At 45.9% G+C, this 23673-nt stretch overlaps 1 protein-coding gene across 4 annotated transcripts in view; it reads right to left on the bottom strand.

Moving 5' to 3' along the window:
* The window catches only part of Osbpl10 (oxysterol binding protein like 10), a 240430-nt gene that overhangs the window by 145110 nt on the left and 71647 nt on the right, over positions 1 to 23673 (bottom strand). For 3 of the 4 annotated variants that reach the window (XM_057768030.1, XM_057768029.1, XM_057768032.1), the window contains exons 2-3: positions 16578 to 16753; positions 12050 to 12129 (exon numbers count right to left, since the gene is read on the bottom strand). In XM_057768030.1, coding sequence (XP_057624013.1) covers positions 12050 to 12129; positions 16578 to 16753 — 256 coding nt within the window. Of the gene's footprint in view, positions 1 to 12049; positions 12130 to 16577; positions 16754 to 17032; positions 17066 to 23673 lie in introns of those variants that run through there. The other variant, XM_057768031.1, reaches the window with a different exon arrangement.

The raw sequence follows: 23673 nt of genomic DNA, 5'->3' as shown, positions 1-23673 counted from the left end.
GCACTGGACTTGGCTCAAAAGGATCACTTCACTGCGCCTGTGCATTGGACTTAGCACAGAAGCATCACTTCGCTGCGCCTGCATTGGACTTAGCACGGAAGCATCACTTCACTGCATCTGCATTGGACTTAGCATGGAAGCATCACTTCACTGCGCCTGTGCATTGGACTTAGCATGGAAGCATCACTTCACTGCGTCTGCATTGGGCTGTGTCTAGCACAGAAGGATCACTTCACTGCGCCTGTGCATTGGACTTAGCACGGAAGCATCACTTCACTGCATTTCCACGTTGGACTGTGCTGCGGTGTTCGAGTTTAAAATTGCTATTCGACTTGCTGACTTGCATTTCATAAAAAAAAAAAATCATTAAATGAATTTTGGCTTGGGATTAGATAGAATATCCAATAATTTCTGAAATGACTCTGAATATACTTCTACCATTTATAGTATGTATTTACGCAAAGTGGCATTCTCAGTACTGAGGACTCTAAAATTAAAACGTCAGTCAACTCTGAAAATGATGAATCTGCAGTTTCAAATAGGCAGCCAAGTTCTAATTCTTTATGTATATATCCATTTCATCAGCGCTGAGAATAAGTGACTAAGCATTCAACCCTGGAAGTGAGTCCTCCATCAAGCCCTCCAGCTCAGAGAACATGGAGGAAGAGGGGACAGAAAGGCTCTAAGGGCCAGCGGATGGGCAACATTGGAATATTGGATATGAAACGGCTGCGTTCACACACTCACAATAGCCTTACACGAGACAATACCTGCACAAGAAGCCACCATCCATAAGGCTCTGCACCCCTGGTCAGAACCCTGATAGCTGAGTGTTACTGGGGATGGGGAGTCATTTTCTTTGCTGCTGTAGCCACGGGTCAGGGCTCCAGGGCTCTAGCAAATTACACAATCATGTGGGCAACCCTAATGAAACTCAGTGAGTCACACAAAAAACGTTGAGTACTGGGGAGCGGGGAATTTTCAAGAACTGGTTCTCTCCTTTCACAGTGTGGATCCTGGGGACTGAACTCAGGTTGGCAGCAAATGTCTTTAGCCACTGTGAGCTACTTCACTCACCCAAACACACACACACACACACACACACACACACCCAAACACACACATCTTAAGACTTCAAGGCAGGAAAGGGTGTTGTTGAAGAAGGGGTTCAGTGGGCCTGGTGGGGGATGAGGGAGGGTAAAAAGATAGGGAAAGAACCAAAATACATTATGCACATACATGAAAGCAACAAAGAAATTTTAATTTAAAGAATTGCTTTAAAAATACATTTCTCATGATTTATTATCAGCATTCCTGTTTTGTTTGCATTCCTGTTTCAAATACTTATGATCCTGCATCATGGAAATTTGGGGGGGGGGGTGAAAGTGAGGGAGGCAAGTGGAAGGAATGGGGAAAAGCCTGGTCTAGAGCACCATGGTGCAGGCGCGTCTATGGAAGCCTGCGGGCAAGACTACCTTCCTCTAAACACCCCCCTATATTAACCGGAACCAGACAACCCCACTCCAAACAGCTGACCCCAACTCTGTATCCACAAGGAAGTTCCGCACAGGAAACGTCCCGAGATTAGTGTTGCCACCCCGACAGGCAACCACAAATCCTCCCCGAAACACATCTATAGACTCACCCCTCAGTGTTCCACATGGAAAACAGAAACTCGGCCATTTGTGCCCAGTCGAGCACAGCTAGATGGTAAAATAACCACAACGAACCAAAACCCACCTCATTGTGGTGCTGTGGAATTCATTCTGCCAATAGCTTTGGGGTCCGGGCCTTAGGGTGTGGCCTTATGTGCTGCCTGAGAACGGATGAACCAGAGCAAGAGAGCAGCGCATGAGCCAGCGCTGCTCAGCGGTAGCACCAGCCTTACTCTGTGTCTGTGAGTTTGTCTTTTTCCTTGCACCCCTTAATAAATTGGTTAACATATTTTTGTGGGTCTCGCTTCATTGTGGGCTTTGTTTTTTTTAACTGGGGGAGGGGGGTAAAGAGCTTGAGAAAGGGTCTCATTCATTGCCCAGACAGACCTCAAACTCATGGTGATTCTCCTGCCTCAGCTTCCCTCCCTCCCAAGCACAGGCTGTACCACCACACTTGGACAAATGATGATGATGATGATGATAATAATAATAATAATAATAATAATAATATTTTTAATCAAGTTCCCCTTGACCTAAGACCATCCTCCAAGCAAGCATTAATCCCTTCCTTAAGCAAGGTGGCCAACCGAAGCTTAAAATTACACTTGAGAAGGCAGGCAAATTTGTTGCCTTTTATTAAGATAATTTTTAAAAATCCCCAAACTTTATTGTTTCAATAAAAGCTGTTCTTAAATTGTGTTTTATTTACCTATCTCGACGGCACATTTAGGCAGGGGACTCGCATTTACCTGTAAGCACCCAAAAGGCAATTATCTGTGCAAAAATCCCAAAGACAAATGGCACCAGGCTTAATACACAGGAGCATCATCACCCGGTAGCAGAAAGAGGACGGTGGAGCAGAGAGACGGTAAATCTCAGGGAGTTCATCCAGCGTTACTCTCCAGGAGCTCATCAAGAGCACATTGGGTATAATAGAGTCCCCCTGAGACATGCTCCTTAGGAAAGGAGATATTAATCACCCATGGCTCCTTGCAACTTTCCAGCCTGGGCACTTTACACCCCAAAATCTCTGGAGCGGGTTATGAAGCAGTGTGCCTCTCACCCAGCAACTTGGGAGAGGAAATCAAAGTTGTCATTGGCTTTTTTTTCTTAACTAGTCAAGTTGGTATGCTATACTGTAAGGTTTGAGTTGGTTTGAAGATACACAGGAAAGGCGTGAGGGCCTGAGTTTTGATCCTGAGCACCCACGGAGCAAGGACGACACAGCCATACTAGTGTGGATGCAAGTGGGGAGCCCACAGGCCTCAACTCTGCATAGAGAACCACAGGCAGCTAAGGGGTGCTGAGAGCAGGAGAAACAGTCTTCCCCAGAACAGCCCACCGACTAGAAACCAAACGGCCAGGTCAGAAAACACGTCTACAAACAATGTCATACGGGCTGAGCATGTTGTCATTTTTAAGTGTGTGTGTGTGTGTGTGTGTGTGTGTAAAACAATTAGTGAAAAAGAGTCATGGATTTGAAAGGGAGAAAGCAGTGTTACATAGGAGGGCTCAAAGGGACGAAAGGAGAGGGAGAAATGATGTGACTACACATTCTCAAAAAACAGTTTTTAATAGTAACCCCAGCACCAGGGAGGGAGAGACAGGGGCTCCCCGGGGTTCGCTGGCCAGCTGTTCTTGTTGAACGTGAATTTTGGCTTCAGTGAGAGACTCTGTCTCAAAAGCAAGGTAAAGGAATTAGATGTTAGGCTACAGGTCAAGGCACCTGCTACCAAGTCTGGTGGCCTGAATCTGATCCTTGGGACCACGTGGTGTAGGAGACACCAATTCCCAAAAGCCACCCTCAGATCTCTACATCACACATGATCCCCCACTCAACATAAGTGTAATTTTTAAAACAAGGTGGAGCCGGACGATGGTGGCACACGCCTTTAATCCCAGCACTCGGGAGGCAGAGGCAGGCGGATCTCTGTGAGTTCGAGACCAGCCTGGTCTACAGAGCTAGTTCCAGGACAGGCTCCAAAGCCACAAAGAAGCCCTGTCTCAAAAAACCAAAAAATAAAAATAAAGAAAAAAAATAAAAACAAGGTGGAAAATGCCTGGCATTGACCTCTGGCCTCTAGCCTACACGCATGCACACATACATACATGCACACACAGATATGTGTGAGATTTCATGCGGGCAACACTAATCAACCCCTTCAACCTGTGGTCATAACACATACACACACCCTGCCATTTGGCTATGGAAAAGACACAGAAGCAGGACCACGAGTGACTGACTCCTCTAATCAGCCAGGTACCCCACCAACCCAGGAGCCCAGCTGAGGAAGCAGCCACCCAGCATGCATTGTGAATCAGAATTTAATTCGAATAAAGGAGAGAAAGCAGCAAGTTCCCAAAGGCTATTAAACTTTAAACACTTCCAGCCATATCAAGTAAAACCAGACCAGAGGGACAAGAATAGAAGCCATACAGGAATCGGCGAGAAATCAGGAATTATCAAATGTCATCAGGGATATTTGGTGTCAGAACTTTCACATGAAGGATATAATGAGAGGGAGGTTGATGGTGGGGCCCTGGGTGGAGAGTCTCCCTGTAGATACAGAGACTAACTTGACCTATCTAAGCAAATTTTGTTGATAGTCCACATGCAGAAGAGAACCCAGAACCCAGTCAATCACCTTGGGTCTATTTTTTTCTTTTCCTTCTTCCTTTTCTCTCTTCCTTTAAAAAAAACAAAAAAAAACCTTTATTTTCATTTTCTGTGTTTCTTTGCCTGCAAGTATAAACAACTGCATTTATGAAGTTCCCATGGATGCCAGAAGAGGGCATCAGATCCTCTGGGACAGGAGTTACAGGCAGTTGTGAGCCACAGTATGGTGCTGGGAACTAAACCCACGTCCTCTATAAGGGTAACACTTATGCTTAATTATTGAGCCCTATCTTGGTCCCCCCCCCCTTTTTGAAATTGGAGCCCCATGTATCTAAGAAGCTAAAAACATACAGCTGAGAATAACATCCTCCATCTCCTGAGTGCTGGGGCTACAGGTGTGCATACCCCACTAAGTTTATGGGGTGCTGGGAATTGAACCTGGGCTTCCTGCATGCTAAGCCAGCACTTTACACACTGAGCTACAACCTAGTTCCTGGTTCCACATTTCTTAAATCTTTGCAAATTTAAATTTTAGTCATTTGAATAATGACATCTTTATAAAATTTATTAGATCATACACAGTGTGAAAATTCAGAGAGTCAAAGGGAAGTCTAAATACCTGAAGCTTAACCCCAAGTCCTAGATTCCCTCTCAGTCGCTGTCGTTAGCTTTTTGGGCATCTTTCCAGAGAGTGTAAGCACAGAGTGTGTATATGTGAGCATATGTACATGTCTGTTTTTGCTTGATGAATCGCTTCCATAGTGGTCCACCTGCCCCATCTATTGTTTTGAACACTTTCATCAATTTCAGTAAGTTTTTGCTTGTCTAAAACTATTTTTTAAAGGTTGTCTTCTAGAAATGTCCCTGGAAGCTGTGCACTTCCAGGCTGGGGCAGAGCATCAGCTGCCGCTCCTGCTGCAATGGTGCAATGCCCTGATACTTAGGGGAGAAAGAATCCGTGCTGACTCCCAGCGGGAGGGCACAGTCAATCAAGGCAGGGAAGCCAAGGCGTCAGGAGCTTGAAACAGCTGCTCACATGGCATGCACAATCCGAGAAGGATACATGTCCCTGCTCAGCTCCCTTCTCCACTTACACAGTCCAGGACCCAGCCAAGGAATGGTGCCGCCCACAGTGGGCGGGTCTTGCCCTCACCACAGGTGTATCCAGAGGCTCAGTTCCCACTCCTAGGTGATTTTAGATCCGCCAAGTTGCTAATTAATGCTAATCATCACAAGTAGTCTGGTGCTGGCTGTTTTCCTGTGAAATTGTCTCAGAGTCCAATCTAGTAACCACCCTCTACCCTGTCAGCTCAGTGCCCCTATGGAAACAAACTCAGAACCTGGTTCTGTACTCAGAATATGACAGGCGGACAGACACAATCCTACATAATCCTCACAGCCCACAATTCCATGCTCCAGTGGATAACTGACTATTCTCTTTCAGTGTACCCAGCCCTGGTGGGTTCTAACCCACGATGTCCACCCCTCATTCGATGGCACTGCCTTTAGTCTGTCCCACAACCCCTCAGAAGGTGAGATCAGAGCTATTCACGACCACGCACACTATGAACAGGGCCAACATACAGTGGGCTTTAGCTTGGCTCTGGGGTTCTGAAGTTTCATTTTACTGTACCACGGATTAAACCAGGGGTATGAGCATACTAGGCAAGTGCTCTATCGCTGGACGCTGCCGGAACTTTCTGAGGCATATGGAAATGTTCACATTTGGTTAGCTTCTCAAGCTTTTTGAAGAAGTGTCATTACAGTTCAGTCTCGGGGGTGCTCCTGAGTCACTAGTCTCTGGGACCCATCTTCAGGTAGGACCTAGCTCAGCAACTCAGTCACCCACCAGCAAACGCTCCCCTAGACGCGCACGGTGGTGAGACAGAGGAATGGCATATGGACTAGGGAGATGGCTCAGTCAGTAAAAGCACTTGCCACACAAGCATGAGGTCCCGACTTCAATCTTCCAAGAACCTACATAGAAAGCAGGATATGGTGACTAGCTCTAGTAATCCCAGTGCCGGCAAACTGAGAGAAGAAACAGATCTCTAGAGCCTAGGCGATTCCATGAAGTTCCAAGCTAACAAGAAACCCTGCCTCAAAGAAAAAGTTGAGGGTGCTTGAGGGTGGACACCAGGTTTGTCCTCTGATGCATTCATGGGACCACACATGCCACGCCCACACACACCCCGCCATACATGCCCCGAAAAGGAATAACTGATATCTGAGACAGGTTTGATATCAAATGCTAGCTCCATCAGAGGGCTGATGTCGTTACTTTGCCCAGTGTGCTAAACTGGGAACTGAGGCTAAGGAAGATTAAACCCAAAGGACCCAGGTTCGATACCCAGCACCCACATGGCAGCTCACAACATCTGTTACTCTAATTCCAGGGAATTCAATGACCTCTTTGGGCCTCCATGGGCACCAGACGTGCACATGGTACACATGTAAACAAAACTATTACCCGTAATAAATAGAAAAGAGAGAAGGAGAGAGGGAGGGAGAAAAAAGAAAGGAAGGAAGGAAGGAAGGAAGGAAGGAAGGAAGGAAGGAAGGAAGGAAGGAAAATAGAAAAGAGAAAAGATGACGACAGCCACCACCACCACAGGGTGATGCCCTTGCTTTAGAAAATGGTGTGCTTGGGGTATGCGTACTAAAAAATAAAAATGCACAAACACATGCAGACGTTCACAGCTATGTTATTCCTAAAAGTCAACAAGAAGTGAAAGCAGGGACTGGGGAGACAGCTTAGTGGGTGGGGTGTTTGGCTCGGACGCCTTCTCTTCCACCCCCCACACCACATAAACCAGGCATGGTAGCACAGGTCTGTAGTCCCAGCTAAGGGGGCATGAGCAGGAAACTTGGAAGCTCAAAATAAATAGTAATAATAGTAATAATAATACCATTGGGGGTACATTTTGTTTTAATGTTACACGTGATTTTTTTACTGCCTAGAGAAACTGTTCTCTGTATACAAAAGAAATCTTCATACTTGATATAACACTGACCATGTAATATTTATGAAAATGGGTAATTTTAAGGTTTGTTTTTGATGAACACAAGTCCACCGGTATCATAACTAACTCTAGGGTTCCTGATACAATACTAACACTGCTCTTAATGATGGCGGGGGGAGGAGGGCAAAGCCCACATTCAACAGAATGACTAGCACACCAGAGTAGATCCACCTGCCATGAGTCACTACAGCATCAGGTGTGATTTCTCTTAGGACACACAGTGAAGAACGCTGTGACCCCGGTGAGTCCTCTGGCTCTGGGGTCAGGAGGCATCACAGTATAGGGGCCTTGAGAACAGCACAGATGAGGTCAGGAGGACGCCTTGACTGTGTAAGGACAGCATGGACAAAGCAAGGTGGCATCAGAGAACAAGGTGCTGGGAACCATTGGCCTAGAAATCCCAGTGCAGAGGACCATGCCAGAAGGGGAGAAGCCAGGTGCAAACAGAGGGGCAGCCAATAACAAGACCTCATCTTATGAAGTTAAGGATCACTAAAGGATGCCAGAACCAGGGAAGAACACATTGGGAAGCCATCCCCCACTCCTACAGATGTTTGCCCCATGCATGACTTCAGTGTGTGAAACGTCATGCCGCAAGACAGAAGTGGTTCACGTCTCAAGAAAGACCGACTCACTTCCTGTCACACAGACAAGGTAACTGCAGGAATGAAGGCAATCAAGATCTTGATGCCACAGCCTCTAAGACTAGACCTCAAGGAGAGAGGAAGGAAGGGGGAGGGAGGGAGAGGGAGAGCAGAAGGAAGGATGGAGGAAGGGAGGGAGAAAGAAGAAAGATCCATTTTCCCTTTTCAAAGGGAAAGCATACAGGTATTACATAAGTCAATGGGTTAAATAGACACAGAGATTCCTTCCCTAGAAACGATTAGGAACAGTGGAAACTTTAACCAGCTTTGTCCCACAGAACTTCCTGAGAACACGGAATTGCAGGTACTGCCAAGCACACAGCCAGCAGCCCACTGTGGCCACTGAGTACTTGAAAGAGGTTAAGTGTGTATATGTTGTATTATTATCTTCAAGTGTGTGCATTGCTATGTGCACACACATGTGAAGGTGCACATGCCTACGTGCACACATAGAGGAAGGCGTCGGCATTCCCCTCCATCACTCGCCGCCACCTTTCTCCTTTGAGGCAGGGTCTCTCTGAACCTGGACCTTGCACTTATTTCTCTAGAGGTAGCCAGAGAGCCCCAGTGATTAATCCGCCTGCCCTGTTATTAGCAGCTTAGCCAGGATTCCTGAAAGGACCCGGAGAACCTCTGCCCTGAAATCAAATTGTCCTTCAGAGTCTCCCCTTCTCTCCAGCATTCGTTATATTTGCAAAACTCAAGGTTTGATCTCTTCTCCACTTCCCGCTCCTGAAACTAAGTACAGATACAGATAAACCGGTAATTTAAACACAACCATAAACTGTAAACTCACTAGAAGAAAACATGGTCTCAGATTTTTGGCAAAAGAGAAGCCCTTACTAAACACATCGCAAAACCAAGACGCAAACGTGGAAATCTTTATAAATTCGAAAAAATCTAAATGTTCCACTTAGCAAAAAATTTACTCAAGCTCAAAAGGCAGCAAGGTGTGGGGAGGCATGCCTATAGTCCTAGCTCAGAAGGCTGAAGCAGGACTGTGAGTTCGAGGTCAGCCTGCACTATACAGTGAGACCTTGTCTCAAAAATAATAGAAATTCAATATGCAAATGTCTACTAGGAGAAAATATCTAAAAGTAGAAATAACAGATTAAAAAATATCCTCATAAATGAAGAGCAATTGCAAACCAGGAAGGGCAATGAACTTGACAGAGAAATGAAGTAGCAGCTTACATGCAAGAGCGACTAGAGAACGGGATGTAGCTCTGTGGAGAGCAAGGACTGGGCACGGACACGGTCCTCTGTTTGCTCAGGGCACATCTGAAGGCATACTGAGCCACAGGTCTGTCCGATAAAATGAAATTGTTTCCGTTTTGACCTGTGGCATCCAAAACGGAATGCTTGTCACTGTTAACAATTCTAAGTGGGGAAACCAAACTGTTACACACTCCATTGGTGCAATCGTTATGTCTGCCTGAGAAAGTAGTGTGTGTGGTGTGTTGACCCTGGTGTCCTTCTCTGTCACTCTCCACCTTGTTTCCTAGAGGCAGGGATCAGTAAGCCCCCAACATCCTCCTGTCTCTGCCTGCCACAAGGCTGGGATTATAAAATCTGCATGGCTTTTCTTTCAGTTCGGCCCTGGGATCTGAACTCAGATCCTCAAGCTTATACAGTGAAAGCTAATGACCACTCAGCCATCTCTCCAACCTTTACAGCACCCATTTTTTTTAGAAGATCCTTTAGTAATGTCTGTAAATTCAGGGGACAGTAGGGCATGGTGGCACAAGCTGTTAGCCCCTGAAACTGGGAATTCAAGAATAGCTGGGGCTATTTGAGACTGTCCCCCAAAATCCATGAAAATGAAAGGGAGGGAGGGAAGAAGGGAGGAAGGGAGGGAGGGAAGGAGGGAGGGAGGGAGGGAGGGAGGGAGGGAGGGAAGGAGGAAGGGAGGGAAGGAGGAAGGGAGGGAAGGAGGAAGGGAGGGAGGAGGGAAGATGAATGGAAAATTTAGGCAACTTGATAAAGCAATGGTATCTATTTTTCAGCATCACTCAGCACCATAAAAGATTAAAGCTGATCCACATGCCAGATATGAAGAGATATCCAAAATATATTAATAGATGAAGAAAAGCAAATGATTCTATTCTTATAAAGCCAGATATAGATACAGGGACAGATAGATACACACACCAACCAAAACACATTAGCACTTACCTGAATTTATCAGCGCTCACAAAAGACCAGCCCACTACAAACAGTTGTCTCTGGTAAGCATGTCTGGCAATGGGTTGGGGTTGAACCTTTCTATTTTATGTTCATCTATTTCATGAAAATAAAAAGTGGAGATCTGGATATGGATCAGCAGGTCAAGGGCTCACCTCGCATGCACAAGACCCTGAGTCCAGTCCCCAGCACCGCATAAACCAGTCATAGATCCATCACAAGTCCAAGGCTAGCCTGGCCTACGTCGTGGAGACAGGCTCAGAAGTCCACGGTCATCCTTGGCTATACAGCAAATCAGACTCAACAAAAAGAAGCAAAAGAGGAGGAGGAGGAACACAGAGGGAAAACAAACTGCGCTGTCTGGGCATTCATAAAATCCTGAGGAAATGGCCAGACATCCCCTCTGATTCCTGGAAAACGGTCAAAGAGGAAATGGCTCAGGACAGGCCAAGAGGGTGACTGTTCAAAGCAAGCAAGTAGAGAAAAGGTGTTTCCTTCCACAGATAACATAAACTCGGTGGAAGAAATCATTCCCAACTGTATTCAGAGCCAGAGCGAGGTACAAAGCCAACAATGGTGGCTCTCACCTACAAACCAGCACCCAGGAGGCTGAGACAGAGATTTGTCATGAGTCCAAGGCTAGCCTGGGCTACTCAGTGAGACTTCTAGTCCCACTGGGGGTGGAGGGGTAACACCGAGAAACCTAAACTACTAAAACACTTCAAGGAGCCATTAGCTAAGAGACAAGCAGGTTACGGCTTATGGAAGGACTGGAAGCTTGAAGCTTGGGATAAGGGTATAGCTCAGTGGAAAAGCACTTGCCTACTGAGTGAAAGAAAGGCCTTGGGTTCAATCCCCAGCACTACAACATAAGAATACAAGTTTGACATGTAGCCCTTTCTGTCAGATACATAGAACACACAGAAACACAGCCATTAGTTGTAACAAAGTCTGAACTCTACATGTTCACTGTAACCAACATACATTATTCTGCATAAAATGCATCTGGCAGTGGCAGCCTGCATGTTAGTGATTGGCCAGGCTCCAGAATAAGCCATGAAAGTGCCCACCTTCTCTCCCCCTCAACGCCCAATACAAGATCCCCCTAAGATTCTGAGAGCAAAATCAGTCAAACACGCCAAATTTTGGAGAACAGTTTATACGCTTAGAAAGCAGGAGTTCCCTGCGAGTAGCTAATTGATGTCAGGTCTTGGTTCCTACACCATCGAGTCTTTCTGAACTGTACCTCAGGGTGTTCTGTCTCTGCAGTGAAATCTCCCACTCAAGCGTTTCTCCAGGCCAATTAGCAGCTATCTGCATTGACAACAGTAAGCACCTAATGCCCACAGAGCCAAGCCCTGGCCCCTGCGTGCCTCTGCCTTCTGCCACCAGGAACAGCCATTGCTTTGACATGGCTTTAAACTGAAATGCAGCAAGGCAAAGATGAATTCTATGACACTGGGTAACTTTTAAAGTAAGTTGAGGGGATGGGGAGATGGCTCTATGGATAAAGAGCTTGCTGCACAGATATAAAGATCTGAGTTTGGATCCCCAGCCACCGTGTAAAATTCCAGAAGCGACACCAGCCTGTAACCCCCACAACTAGAGGAGTGGAGTCAGGAAGCTTCCTGGAGCTCACTGACCAGTCAGCCAGGCCCGACTGATGAGAGATCGGGTTCAGTAAGAGACCCTGTCTCAAAAAAGACGACACCCAAACCCAACACCAACCTCTGGCTTCAATGTGCAAAAGTGCACACACACGCACACGTGCACAGGCATGAACATGAACACACAATTAAGATGCACCATATTTTCACACACCTCCCATCCATGAAATAAATGGGCTCCTGTCACCCAGGTGACTCAGAAGCCCCCTCACCCCTTCCCAGGCGACTGGGAAGCCCCCTTCCTCCTCTGCTTACCCACCTTGGAACTGGTCTCCATGTGGTATTTGGCACACGCTCGAAGCTGAGTCACCCAGAACTGTCTCTCCTTCGCATCTGCAGCTGAAACAGAGAAGAAGGAGAGAGGAAGACTTGCGAAGATTGTCGCCAAGCACAGCAACTGACTTGGACGCCCACCTCCAGGGGATGGAGACCTGGAGAGTGAGAGGCAGGAGGAGGAAAGAGTAAACAAGGAGAACATTCTGACAGCCTGACCGAGCACAAAGAACCAAATGACATTCAGACATCACACGGTAAAAAAATTTCTTCCAAAATGCCAGTTACAGTAACTAATGATTAGGCCTTTTTTTCTCTGCCTCCTCTGGAAAACTCACTGTGTATTTAATAAGGCAGAAGCGGGCACGGCACAAGCACTGTTTTTAAATGCCTCTCCACCTTGTGTGACTAATAAAAGTCCTCCAGAGCCTGCTGTTATACGGAAGCATTTGCAAAGACTTGTGCAATGTGCAATGACTGAGCTAAGGAAGACACCAAATGCTGCCCTGGAGAACCTCAGATCTCTCCCAGAAACACAAGGCTAGGTATGGTAATTTTAATATAATCGGCCCCCATAATCTTATAGTAGTTGGCATTACTAGGTGTGACTTTGTTGGAGTGTATGGCCTTGTTGGAGGAAGTGTGTCACTGTAGGGGAAGGCTTTGAGGTTCCCTATGCTCAGGATGCTGCCCAGTGTCTCAGATGACTTCCTGTTGTCTACAAGATTTAGGACTCTCAGCTCCAGCACCACATCTGCCTGCACGCTGCCATGCTCCCCACCATAATGATAATGAACTGAGCCTCCGAAACTGTAAGTGAGCCACCCAATTAAATGTTTCCCTTATAAGAGTTGCTGTGGCCATGCTGTCGCTTCAGAGCAACAAAAAACCCAAGACAATATTAATAATAGCAATAATAATAATACAGTTGTGCTGGGCATGGTGGCATATACCTGCATTCCTAGCATTCAGAAAGCTGGGGCAAAAGGATCTAGAGTTCAAGGCCAACGAGGCTTGAGGGATCCTGTTCTATGCCAGTGTGGCCGGAGTGTAGAGGAGACTTCATCTTTTTAAAAAAGGGTTAGGAGCGGGTAGCGCTAGGGAGATGGCCCAGTTGGTAAAGCACTTGTTGTATAAGGATGAGGACTGGAGTTCAGAGTCTGAGCACCCATGTAGAAAGTCAGGCATTGTGGTACATATCTGTAGCCCCAGTCCTGGGAAGCGGAGACAGGAGGATGCCTGGGACTTGCTAGACAGTCAGCCTAGTTGAACTGGTGAGTTCCAGGTTCAAAGAGATACTTTATCTCAAAAAATAAGGTGGTGAATGATCAAGAAAGATACCCAGTGCTGACTTCTGGCCTCCACACATGTGCACAAACACACATACACATGAGTGCACGTGCACACACGCACGCACACACACACATACAATGTAAAGGGGAGAGAGAGAGGAGAGATAAAAGCACAAGATAATCATGATCACACTTCCATCTCCACCCACTTCTCAAATAATGCATATAATTCTTCTTATATGTCATGAACATACAAGTTCCAAAAACATCTAAATCATCAACATAGCTGCAGTTAACTACTTAATAGAACTAGAAAACTGACTGCAAACAGTAACTATGCAAAATAGAAACTTATTCCTGTGGAAATTACACTCGTTTACAAAGATGAGCTCAAGTGTCATTTGTCAAAACTCAGCCCCAGCTTGATCTTCCAAGTAAAGAAATCCAGAGTTAGGGCTGGAGAGACAGCTCGGTTCCCAGCACCCACAAGGTGGCTCAGACCTGTCTGTGCCAAGGAACCCAACTCCATCGTGTTCAGAGAATGAGAAACAGACCGTGAGAGCCTCATGGGTCAGACACAGCGAACTAGTAACATGCAGAAAACTATCCTGCCAGTTGGAAGCTGATAGAGTTCAGCCAAACTTGTGCCTGAGTCATGCAGAGTTTAACAATAATTTCAAATCTGCTATTAAAATTGCTCTTTAAAAACCTGGAAAGGGCTGGAAAGATGACTCAGCAGTTAAGAGCATACACTGCTCTTGCAAAGGACCCTAATTTGGTTCCCAGCCCACACATCAGGCAGCTCTCAAATGCTTGTAAATCCAGCTCCAGGAGGATCTGATGCCCTCTTCTGGCCTCCACAGGTACTGCACTCACATGCACAAACCCCCACACAATTTAAAAATAAAATCTTTTTTTTTTTTTAAACTGAAGCTTAAAAATCCAGAGAATAGGAACAACTCAACAAGCTGGGATGGCTGAGCTATGGAATGAGTTGGTTTTGTGTCTCTATCAACCACACATGTGGAGCGGAAATACCATTAAATTGTCCCTTCTGTGATCTCTGCAGTTGACAATTTATTAAGCAATAAATAGCCAAGCAACACCAAAGACCACATAAATATAGTCAGCTGGAAGGAATACTGCAGGAATCCCAAAAGAGAGGTGAGGGGCGGCTTCAACTGCAGACTCTTTCATTTCAGGGGCTTTTAGGCTGTTTTACAGCTCCTAAGACGGGGTTCATGTCTACATAATACAGAGCTATTAACTCAGTCTATCTCGGGGCGGGGGGAGTTTGGCAGTAAAACAAGTGAAAATTGAACTGAGAGGCAGGAATCCAGGCCCAAGGTGGATGAGAAGGGCTGTCTTTGATCCTTTGCTATTGCTTTGGAAAAGATAAAAAAAGGCATATAAGAAGGTAAAAACCATCAGCCACCTATCACAGCCCAGCTTTGCTCAGGTCTTAAGAAATAACAATAATTGGGGTAGGGAGTATGTGGGTATAGGTGTGAATTGTGAGTGCCTATGTTGTGTGGTACTTCATTTCTGCCAGGTTAACTGAACTTAGACTCAACATGGAAACACGCTTCTAAGCATGTGTAAGGGCGTTTTCAGAGAGGCTTAACTGAGAAGGGAATGCCCACCCTAAATGTGGGCAGCGCGATCCCCTAGGCTGAGACTCGAAGCATGCTCTCTCTTCTTCCTGGCTGTGGGCCCTATGGGAATCAGCAGCCTCCTGCCCCGCCCCATGCCCTCCCCACCGTGATTGACAATGTCTCTCAAACTGTGAGCCAAAAGGAACCTTTCTCTCCTTAAGTGACTTTGTCGAGTATTTTGTCACAGTTAAGTAACTGCTACAGCATTGCATGTGAGTGTGTATGTGTGTGGGGGGTGCAGACATGCACAAGCACACACACACATACACAAACACACACACTTTGCTCATTTTATTATTTTATCAGAACCTTAAAAGGATGCAGCCAGGACAGAATCCTAGCAAAATGATAATAAAATTAACCTGCAATAATCAGGCCCAGCATTTCTGTAATGGAGGTGCCTTAAGAACGTACAATGACTTCCCTCTACAGACATCCCCCAGACAGCAGTGCTCAGGGAGCACCACAATGCCAGGAAGTGCCTACAGGGAGATTAACAGGGCAGGCTCCCAGTAGGAGCCATGACAGTGATGAACTAGAGGACACGGAGAACAGGTCCTTTGCAAAGAGAAAGTCCTGGGAAAACTTTGGGGGAAAAGCCCTAGGACACTTAAAAGGTTCGCTTTGTTCTTAGAACAGACTCCTAACAAGACAATGGAGTGAAGATAGAGAAAAAGAGATGGGGGGGGCAGCGAGAGAAAGAGAGATAGAGTCAGCGAGAGAATGAAAGAGTGGAGCCAGGGAGAGAGTGAGTGCCTGCGTGTGTGTGTGTGTGTGTGTGTGTGCGCGTGCGTGCGTGCGTGCGTGTGTGTGCGCACGCATGCCTGCATGTGAGTGTGTGCGTGCGTGAGTCTTGAATGAACACTGCAAATCTTCAGAGCTGAGCTAACTTCCCCCTGACAAGCAGCCCCCCCACCCCACCCCACCCCACCCCACCCCAGGGAGTGGAAGAGCGAGGAAAGGTTGTCACCCTGACTCTGGTCAATTATTAAAGGTATTTTTATTTGTTTTTGAGACAGTGTCTCACTATAGTCCTGAGTGGCCTGAAACTCTTTGTACACCAAGCTGGCCTTGAACGCAAAGAGACTTCCTGCCTCTGTGTCCTGAGTGCTGGGATCAAAACTACGAGTTTTTTTGGTTTTAGTTTTATTTTGTTTTTCAAACTTTAGAGTGGTTTCTTTGGTTTTTAATCATATTTATTTAGTGTGTGTGTGTGTGTGAAGGAGCAAAGGGTATTGAGTCTTTTAACCTCGTTACCTTTCACACGGCATTTTATTTTAAAAAGTCTCTGTGTGTGTGTGTGTGTGTGTGTGTGAGAGAGAGAGAGAGAGAGAGAGAGAGAGAGAGAGAGAGAGAGAGAGAGCTCAAAGAACAACTTCCAGGAGTCAGTTCTCTCCTTCCATCAAGTAGGACCAGGGGTTCAAACTCAGACTGTTAGTTTGGCAGCAGGAGCCCCTATCCAGCTCTAAAGCGATTTTCCCCCACAGAAACAAAAGAGCCACCTATCAGAACCACGCCCGCAACACAGTTATGAGGCCCTCACAATGTCACCAGAATGACAACGTACCTCTCAGCTTATACATCTCTCCGTTGGCAGAATACACGACCAGCATGTGGGGAGCTTCGTCACTCAGGGATACGATGGCTCCAGACAAAGACAGGACTCCTCGGGGCTTCTGGTGTTTGCTCTGCTCATTCACAAAATACTGCAGGAGGCCAGCCTCAAAATCCAGCACAAAGTACCTGAACAGAGAGAGACCACAGCCCATGACTTCTCTCCAGTCAGATCCCCTTCACGCAGCACAGTAAGAGCGAGGCCAAACCAAAAACGACATCGGAGCACCCAATCTACAAAGTCAGAGACCAGAACTCCGCTCAGGACTCAGAGGAACCACACACGCAAGACAGCACCAACTGTGACAGCAGAAGGGACCCTGGGATCCATGGCATTCTTAGGAGACCACTGGCTCTCTGCAGTCCAAAAGCTAAGACCCTCAGCAGATGGCAGATGAAGGCCAGCACCTAACTGCCATCCCCACCAGGCAGCAATGCCTGGTGACCTTCCATTCTGTGGCTGTATAGTTGCATGTAATCATTTTCACGGGGCATGCGTCACTTGGGGTAACTTGAGTTGATGTTCTCAAGCCATGGTTCTCACACTCAGCTCAGAATAAGCTAAGTCCCTTTGAAGTGAAAGCTGGGTCTTTGTCTACACACACACACACACACACACACACACGCGCGCGCAGCATTGTTCCCAGGATCTAACTCGCACCTTACCACTAAGACAAATCTCCCACTGTGAGAGCCGTGTTGTGCTCCGTGGCCATGCTGCGAACCCAGGGATTTCAACACCCTGCTTATCACAGTGCAAGCCAAGTCTGCCTTTTCAAAGGGTTCAGAAATTACTAAGCTCAGGGCAAACCCCAGGATCTTGGGGTGGAGGTTGTCTCAGCCACAGAGGGGCTCACATGGAGGGGTTTCTAGGCTGTGTCTACAGCACTGACTACCCCCACACATACGTGAGTGGGATGCCCGGGGACTTTGAGGCTTGGGAAGTTATCCCATGCCCACAGGTCCACATATTACCACTTACAAGTAACTGTGGTTATTTAAAAATGAAAAAACTTTTTAATTGATGACTTTTTTTTTTCAAACAAGTTCTTAGAGCCGGGTGGTGGTGGCGCACACCTTTAATCCCAGCACTCGGGAGGCAGAGGCAGGCGGATCTCTGTGAGTTCGAGACCAGCCTGGTCTACAGAGCTAGTTCCAGGACAGGCTCCAAAGCCACAGAGAAACCCTGTCTCGAAAAACATAAAAAAAAAAAATAAAAAAAAAAAACAAAAAAAAAAAACAACGAGTTCTTAGGTGATAACTTGGGAACTTTCTGAGGCACTGTATAAATGATGTTATTTTTCTAGGGCAGAGGGGACTATCTTGTGCCCAGGCTAGCCCTAAACTCTTAGCATTCCTCCTACTTCACTATCATGTGCCGGGTTAGCAGACAGGCACCAACCTTGGTTTGGGCAGTTCTGGGGATCACACCTGCTAGGTAAGCACTCAGTTGACTGTGTCAGTGCCCAGCCCCTGAGGATCCACTCCCAGCCCTCACACATGCTAGTCTCATGAGCGCTAGGTAAGCCTTCTCCCAACTGCGCCAAGCCCTGGCCCCACAAGAGTTGAAACACAAATTGCAAAAGAAACTGTTTGCATTAAAGAATATTAACCAAGTTTTCCTTTCAAGCAGGATGGGCCCAGGGACTCACACCTGGAACCCCAGGATTCAGGAGGTGGAGGCAGGAGGATTGCCTCATATGAGAAGCCAGTTTGGACTATATAATGAGTTTCAGGCCAGCTTGAACTATATTAAAGACTCTGATTTAAAAATAAATAGGGGGCCTGCCTTTAATCTGCACTCAGGAGGCAGAGGCAGGAGGATCTCTGTGAGTTTGAGGTCAGCTTAATCTACAAAAACTAGTTCCAGGACAGACTCCAAAGGTACAGAGAAAATCCGTCTCGAAAAACAAAATAAAATAAAAATAAAACAAATTAAAAAAAATTTAAATAGGGGTTAGAGAGCTGTCTCTGTAGTTAGGAGCACTGACTGCTTCCAGGGGACCTGGGTCCAAGGCCCAGAACCCCATATATTTTACAACTCTCTGTAACACGGGTTCCAGGTCATCCAGCGCCCTCTTCTGGCCCCTAAGGATACTTCACGCACATGGTACACAGACATGCAGACAAAACACCCACACACATAAGTAAATGATCTCAGGCTAAAGTAAATATATAAGTAAATAGCCAAGTGTGGTAACGCGTGCCTTAATCCCAGCACGTAGGAGGCAGAAGCGGGAAGGTAAGGAGTTAAGGTAAGCAGAGAGGTAAGGCCATCCTCAGCCACATGTTGAATGTGAGTTCATCCTAGGTGGCTACATGAGATCTGTCTCAAGAAAGAAAGGAGGGAGGAAGGTAAGAGGGAGAGAAGGAGTGAGGAGAGAGGAAGGAAGAAGGGAGGTAGGGAGGGAGGGAGGGAGGGAGGGAGGGAGGGAGGGAGGGAGGGAGGGAGGAGATCATATACTTATTTTCTAAATATAGTTCAAGTGTTTATCTTATCAGAGGGATGGGATAGTGTCTACAGACGTTAAGGGTTTTAGCACAGAGGGACAGCGTGTTCCTTCAGCATAGCCTTTCAAAGTAAAGTTGGCTGGAGACAGACAGATGACAGTCATGCACCTGGCACCAAAGCCATTCCTGACGGTCACAGCTCCTGGGAAGAAAGAAATTAAACTTGGCTTCCCACCGGGTCACGGCTCTGTCAGGTCCAGCCTGGAGCTGTATCTGAAAGTCGGGGCTTTCATTCTAAGGAAAGTGAACCATATTTCTGGATTAGGCTGCATTAGCCAAATAAAACTGCCAGATAAAACTCTAAAGGTCTTAAACGGTTGAAACAAACCTAACCTCTACAACCTGAGAGGGTGAGTGTGTGAGTGTGTGTGTGTATCTATATGTCTGTGAGTGTGGGGGGTGAAGGTGTATATGTGTGTGCCTCTATTGTGTATCTGTGTGTGTGTATATATATATATGGGGGTGAAGGTGTGCCTCTGTGTGTGAGTGTGTGTGTGTCTGTATGTCTGTGAGTGTGGGGGGGTGGGTATATATAGGTGTGTGGGGTGTGAGGGTATATGTGTGTGTATTTTTGAGCTGTAATAAGCAATTTTGCTGCTGTGCAGATGAACTAAATGGCGTACAGAGACCATTTTCGTTGCTAAATTATATATATATTTTTTTGCTAAATTATATTTAGATGATTGCTCTGTGGGGAGAAAAGAGAGTAAGTGGGAGGAGCCAGATCAACCTAAGAAGCAAGCCCCCTTTGTTCTAGTGGCCTGGCTTCTGGAGAGGCCCTGCAGGGCTCCTCGGCTGGAGGTTAAGGCCCTTCTGGAAGGACTGGAGACATGAATCCATCACTAACATCCTTACACACAGCCCCTGACACTCCAGCCCATAAACACCTGCGCAGATGACACCCACACCTGTGCTCACACACCCACACACTCAGACAAACCAAGTCAGGCATGCTTACACAGCCACAGCCTCACTCACACCTATCTGGGCACATGCAACCACGCATGTCCACACTCACTCATGGGCAAGTGATTCAGCATTCAGAGCCATGATTCCCCTCTTTGCAAAAGCCAAAAAAAAAAAAGCTGGCTGGTTTTCTCCGGTGTTCCCATCATCCCTGTGGCCTACAGGTCAATCTGCTTAGGCAGCAACCCCTTCCCAATGTATCTATCACAATCCAAGTAACCAAGTAGACTATAACCTTCTCCCAACGTGCACATTACAATTCTAAATGCAGACCCTTCTAGTTTCTGTTGCTCTAACAAAACGTCCTAACCAAAAAGCCAGGTAGGAGAAAGGGCTTGGGTTTGTTCGACTTAAAAGTCCAGGCTAGTCTACCATCAGTCACATCCACAGTCTTTGTTTCTGCCACCTCTCTCTGTACAGCTCAGGATATCCTCCCACAGGGCATGGAGTCACCCATAGTGGGCTAGGTCCTCTTACGTCAATTAACCATCAAAGACAATCCCAACAGACACTCCTGCAGGCCAGCCTGATCTGAATAATTTCTCAGGTGAAACTCTGCCCAGGTTAACTTCATCTTGTGCCAAAGTTGAAATTTAAAACTAACCACCACATGGAAAACAAACCTTTTCCCCAATGTATACAATACAACCCTAAATACAGACTGAAACCTGATATGGGATGTCCTTCTGCACATTGCAAAAATGTGTTGCTTTTATTGGTTGATGGATAAAGCTGCTTGGCCTATGGCAGGGCAGAATATACCTAGGTGGGCTATCCAAGCAGAGATAAGGGGAGAAAGAAGGTGGAGTCAGGGAGAAGCCAGTGAGCCTGTAGAAACAAGATGTACTAGAGAATGAAGCCATGGGTGATACACAGACAATCAAAAATGGGTTCATTTATATGTAAGAGCTAACCAGTAATAAGCTTGAGCCATTGGCCAAGCAATCATAATTAATATTAAGCCTCTGAATGATTATTTTATAAGCAGCTGCAGGGACCAGCAGATGGGAGAGAAACAGGTCCAACGGGACCAGGCTAGACAGAGAAATCCATCCAGTTACAGTAACCCCTTCCCAATATGCACGTTACAATCACAAAGGGTCACACCATAACCCTTTCCCAGTGCTCATACCGTAATCATAAGGCTGCACCAGGCCTGAAGCCAGTGTGCTAACTGCCAATGAGCCTGCTTGGTTAATCTACGATGAGGACCACAAGATGGGACTACAGGGGAGTCTGTGTTCTTTTCTAAGGGAGAGGAGGGCCACAGAAACACAGCTGGCAGAGCATGTGACTTCCCTTATTGCAGTGACAAGATAGACAGCAAAGGCGACTGCTGTGGCATATTAGTTTAAGACGTGTTACTCCAGTTTATGCTGCAGAATATTTGCTCAATCATGCAAAGATGTGTTCATTCTTTTATGTTGCATTTGATTAACTCTGTGCAACTGTGTTACTTTGCCTGCCTAAAACATCTAATTGGTCTAATAAAGAGCTGAACTGGCAAGGCAGGAGAAAAGGATAAGCAGGGCTGACATGCAGAGAGAATAAGACGAGAAATCTTTTTAAAAAGAGAGAAAGAGAAGAACAAGGAGCAAGAAGAGGAGAGGAGGGTGCCAGGGGTCAGCCACCCAGTCACACAGCCAGCCACAGAGTAAGAAGGAAAAAAAATATATAGAATAAAGAAAGTAGAAAATCCAAAGGCTAAATAGAGCTAAAGAGACATGGGACAAGTGAAGTTAGAAAAGCTGGCAGAAACAAGCCCGGCTAAGGCCAGGCATTAAGTAAAAGTAAGTTTCCATGTATTTATTTGGGAGCTGGGTAGTGGGCCCCCCAAAGAGTAAAAAGAAAAAAAAAAAAAAAACCTACATTTTGGTATTCCCATGTGAGGCCCAAGGGAGCTGGCAAAAAAAAAAAAAAAAAAAGATACGGCTCCTTTAAGAGTCTGTCACACAGCAGAGCATTTGCACAGCCGCACAGCCGTTTTTACACTACACAGAGACAAAAACCTAAGGAAAAAATGCCTGCCACAGTGCAGGGCACTGGCACTCCAGGGTTGAGGGGTTCTATGTAGTTCTTGGTCACCTACCTCCAACCTGGCCTTGCGAGCTTCAGGCTTGGCACTCCAAGACCCGAGAAGCAGGCAGAACCGGCTGCCAAAGCTGTGGCAGAGGTCCTAACTGTGTTGTTTAGCAGTTAAGACTCATGCAGTCAAAACAGACTAAAGGATAAACAGTTAAAGAGGTCCAGACAGAAAAAAACTACACAGATTCCAGTGTGATTAACAATGTATGTAAGCTTAAGGAAAATAGTATGGACCAAAAAAAAATAGTTTATAAATAATAAAATCTTAAAGAAAGAAGTAAAGTAATATAGAAAGGAATAACCCATGTAGAGCTGGAAAATTCACAGAGTCTGGATCCTGTATGATGCTGTGTTAATTGTGAATTTTTTGAATTCTGATGAGCAAATGACAGCTGTTGACAGACATGGGACTGTGAACAAGTGTTTAATTGAACCAACCTAGGTACTTTAGGGGTACCTTAACCTAAAAAAGAAGACAAAAAATGTGTTATGTTGAGAAGTTATGCTTTTGTTTCCATGGAAAACCAAAGGCCATGGAGTCACTCCAGGTTAATATGGGCCCGTTTGATGGAGAGCTCCTGAATCTTGGCAGGTGATGTACATCAACAAAGGTTGCAGCTGGTTTTCTCAGGACTTAGCCATTGTCTCAATTGTCTTAGGGACCCTAAAGATGCCTTCACCCACAGACAACAGGAAGCAGTTTAGAGAACATGATACCCACATTCCCAAGAAGTAGAGTGGATGGTCTTTGGTTATTTGGTGGGTTATGTATATTTGTTATTCTCTAGGGGAATATAGGATAAAAAGATAACTATTAATCTCAGATATTTTGCACTGGCATGGTTTTGGGCATATTAATACAAATTTAAAGTTATTTCTGTTATATCATATTTATGTTTCTACTCTTGTTTGGGGTATTGTGCTTTATACAGCTCACTTAAAATGCAATGTATAATTAAGAATATGAAGTAGTTAATCTATAATAATCAAACTTATAGTCACATTAGGTATGTTTTAGGGTTAAACAGGTATATTTTAGACAGATGATTTTCAAACTCTTCAGAGTCCTACAGACTATGACATTTAAGATGTTTAATAACCTAAGATTTTTTTCATGACAATGAGACACACCTGCCCCTAGTAGCACCAATTTACTTCATAAAAGGATGATAGGCATCAAAGAAACTCTCTATGGAGTTTGTTTTCACTGTGGCAAGGCTAGTCATTGGCAAGAGGCTGCTCTTGCCTTGACTGCTGACAGAATACTGTGCAGACTGTACAAGTGGGAAACAGGAAAAAGACTGTTGAACTTTGCCGAGACAAAGCAGGGCAGTCCTTCGAGATTCCTGCTTCCCTGAAAAGTCTGCCAGATATTCTAGACCTGTAGTCTGAAGACTGAATGTCCCAGCATTGCAGAAGAACTTTGGTTGACTAACCAGGCAGCCAGATGTCTGTTATTAGGTAATATTACATCCTTCTAGAGTCTT

Source organism: Chionomys nivalis, chromosome 4, assembly GCF_950005125.1.
Source record: "Chionomys nivalis chromosome 4, mChiNiv1.1, whole genome shotgun sequence".
NCBI classification, from domain to species: Eukaryota; Metazoa; Chordata; class Mammalia; order Rodentia; family Cricetidae; genus Chionomys; species Chionomys nivalis.
Note: the sequence above shows the minus strand (reverse complement) of the source record. Positions and strands in the feature narration are given on the sequence as shown.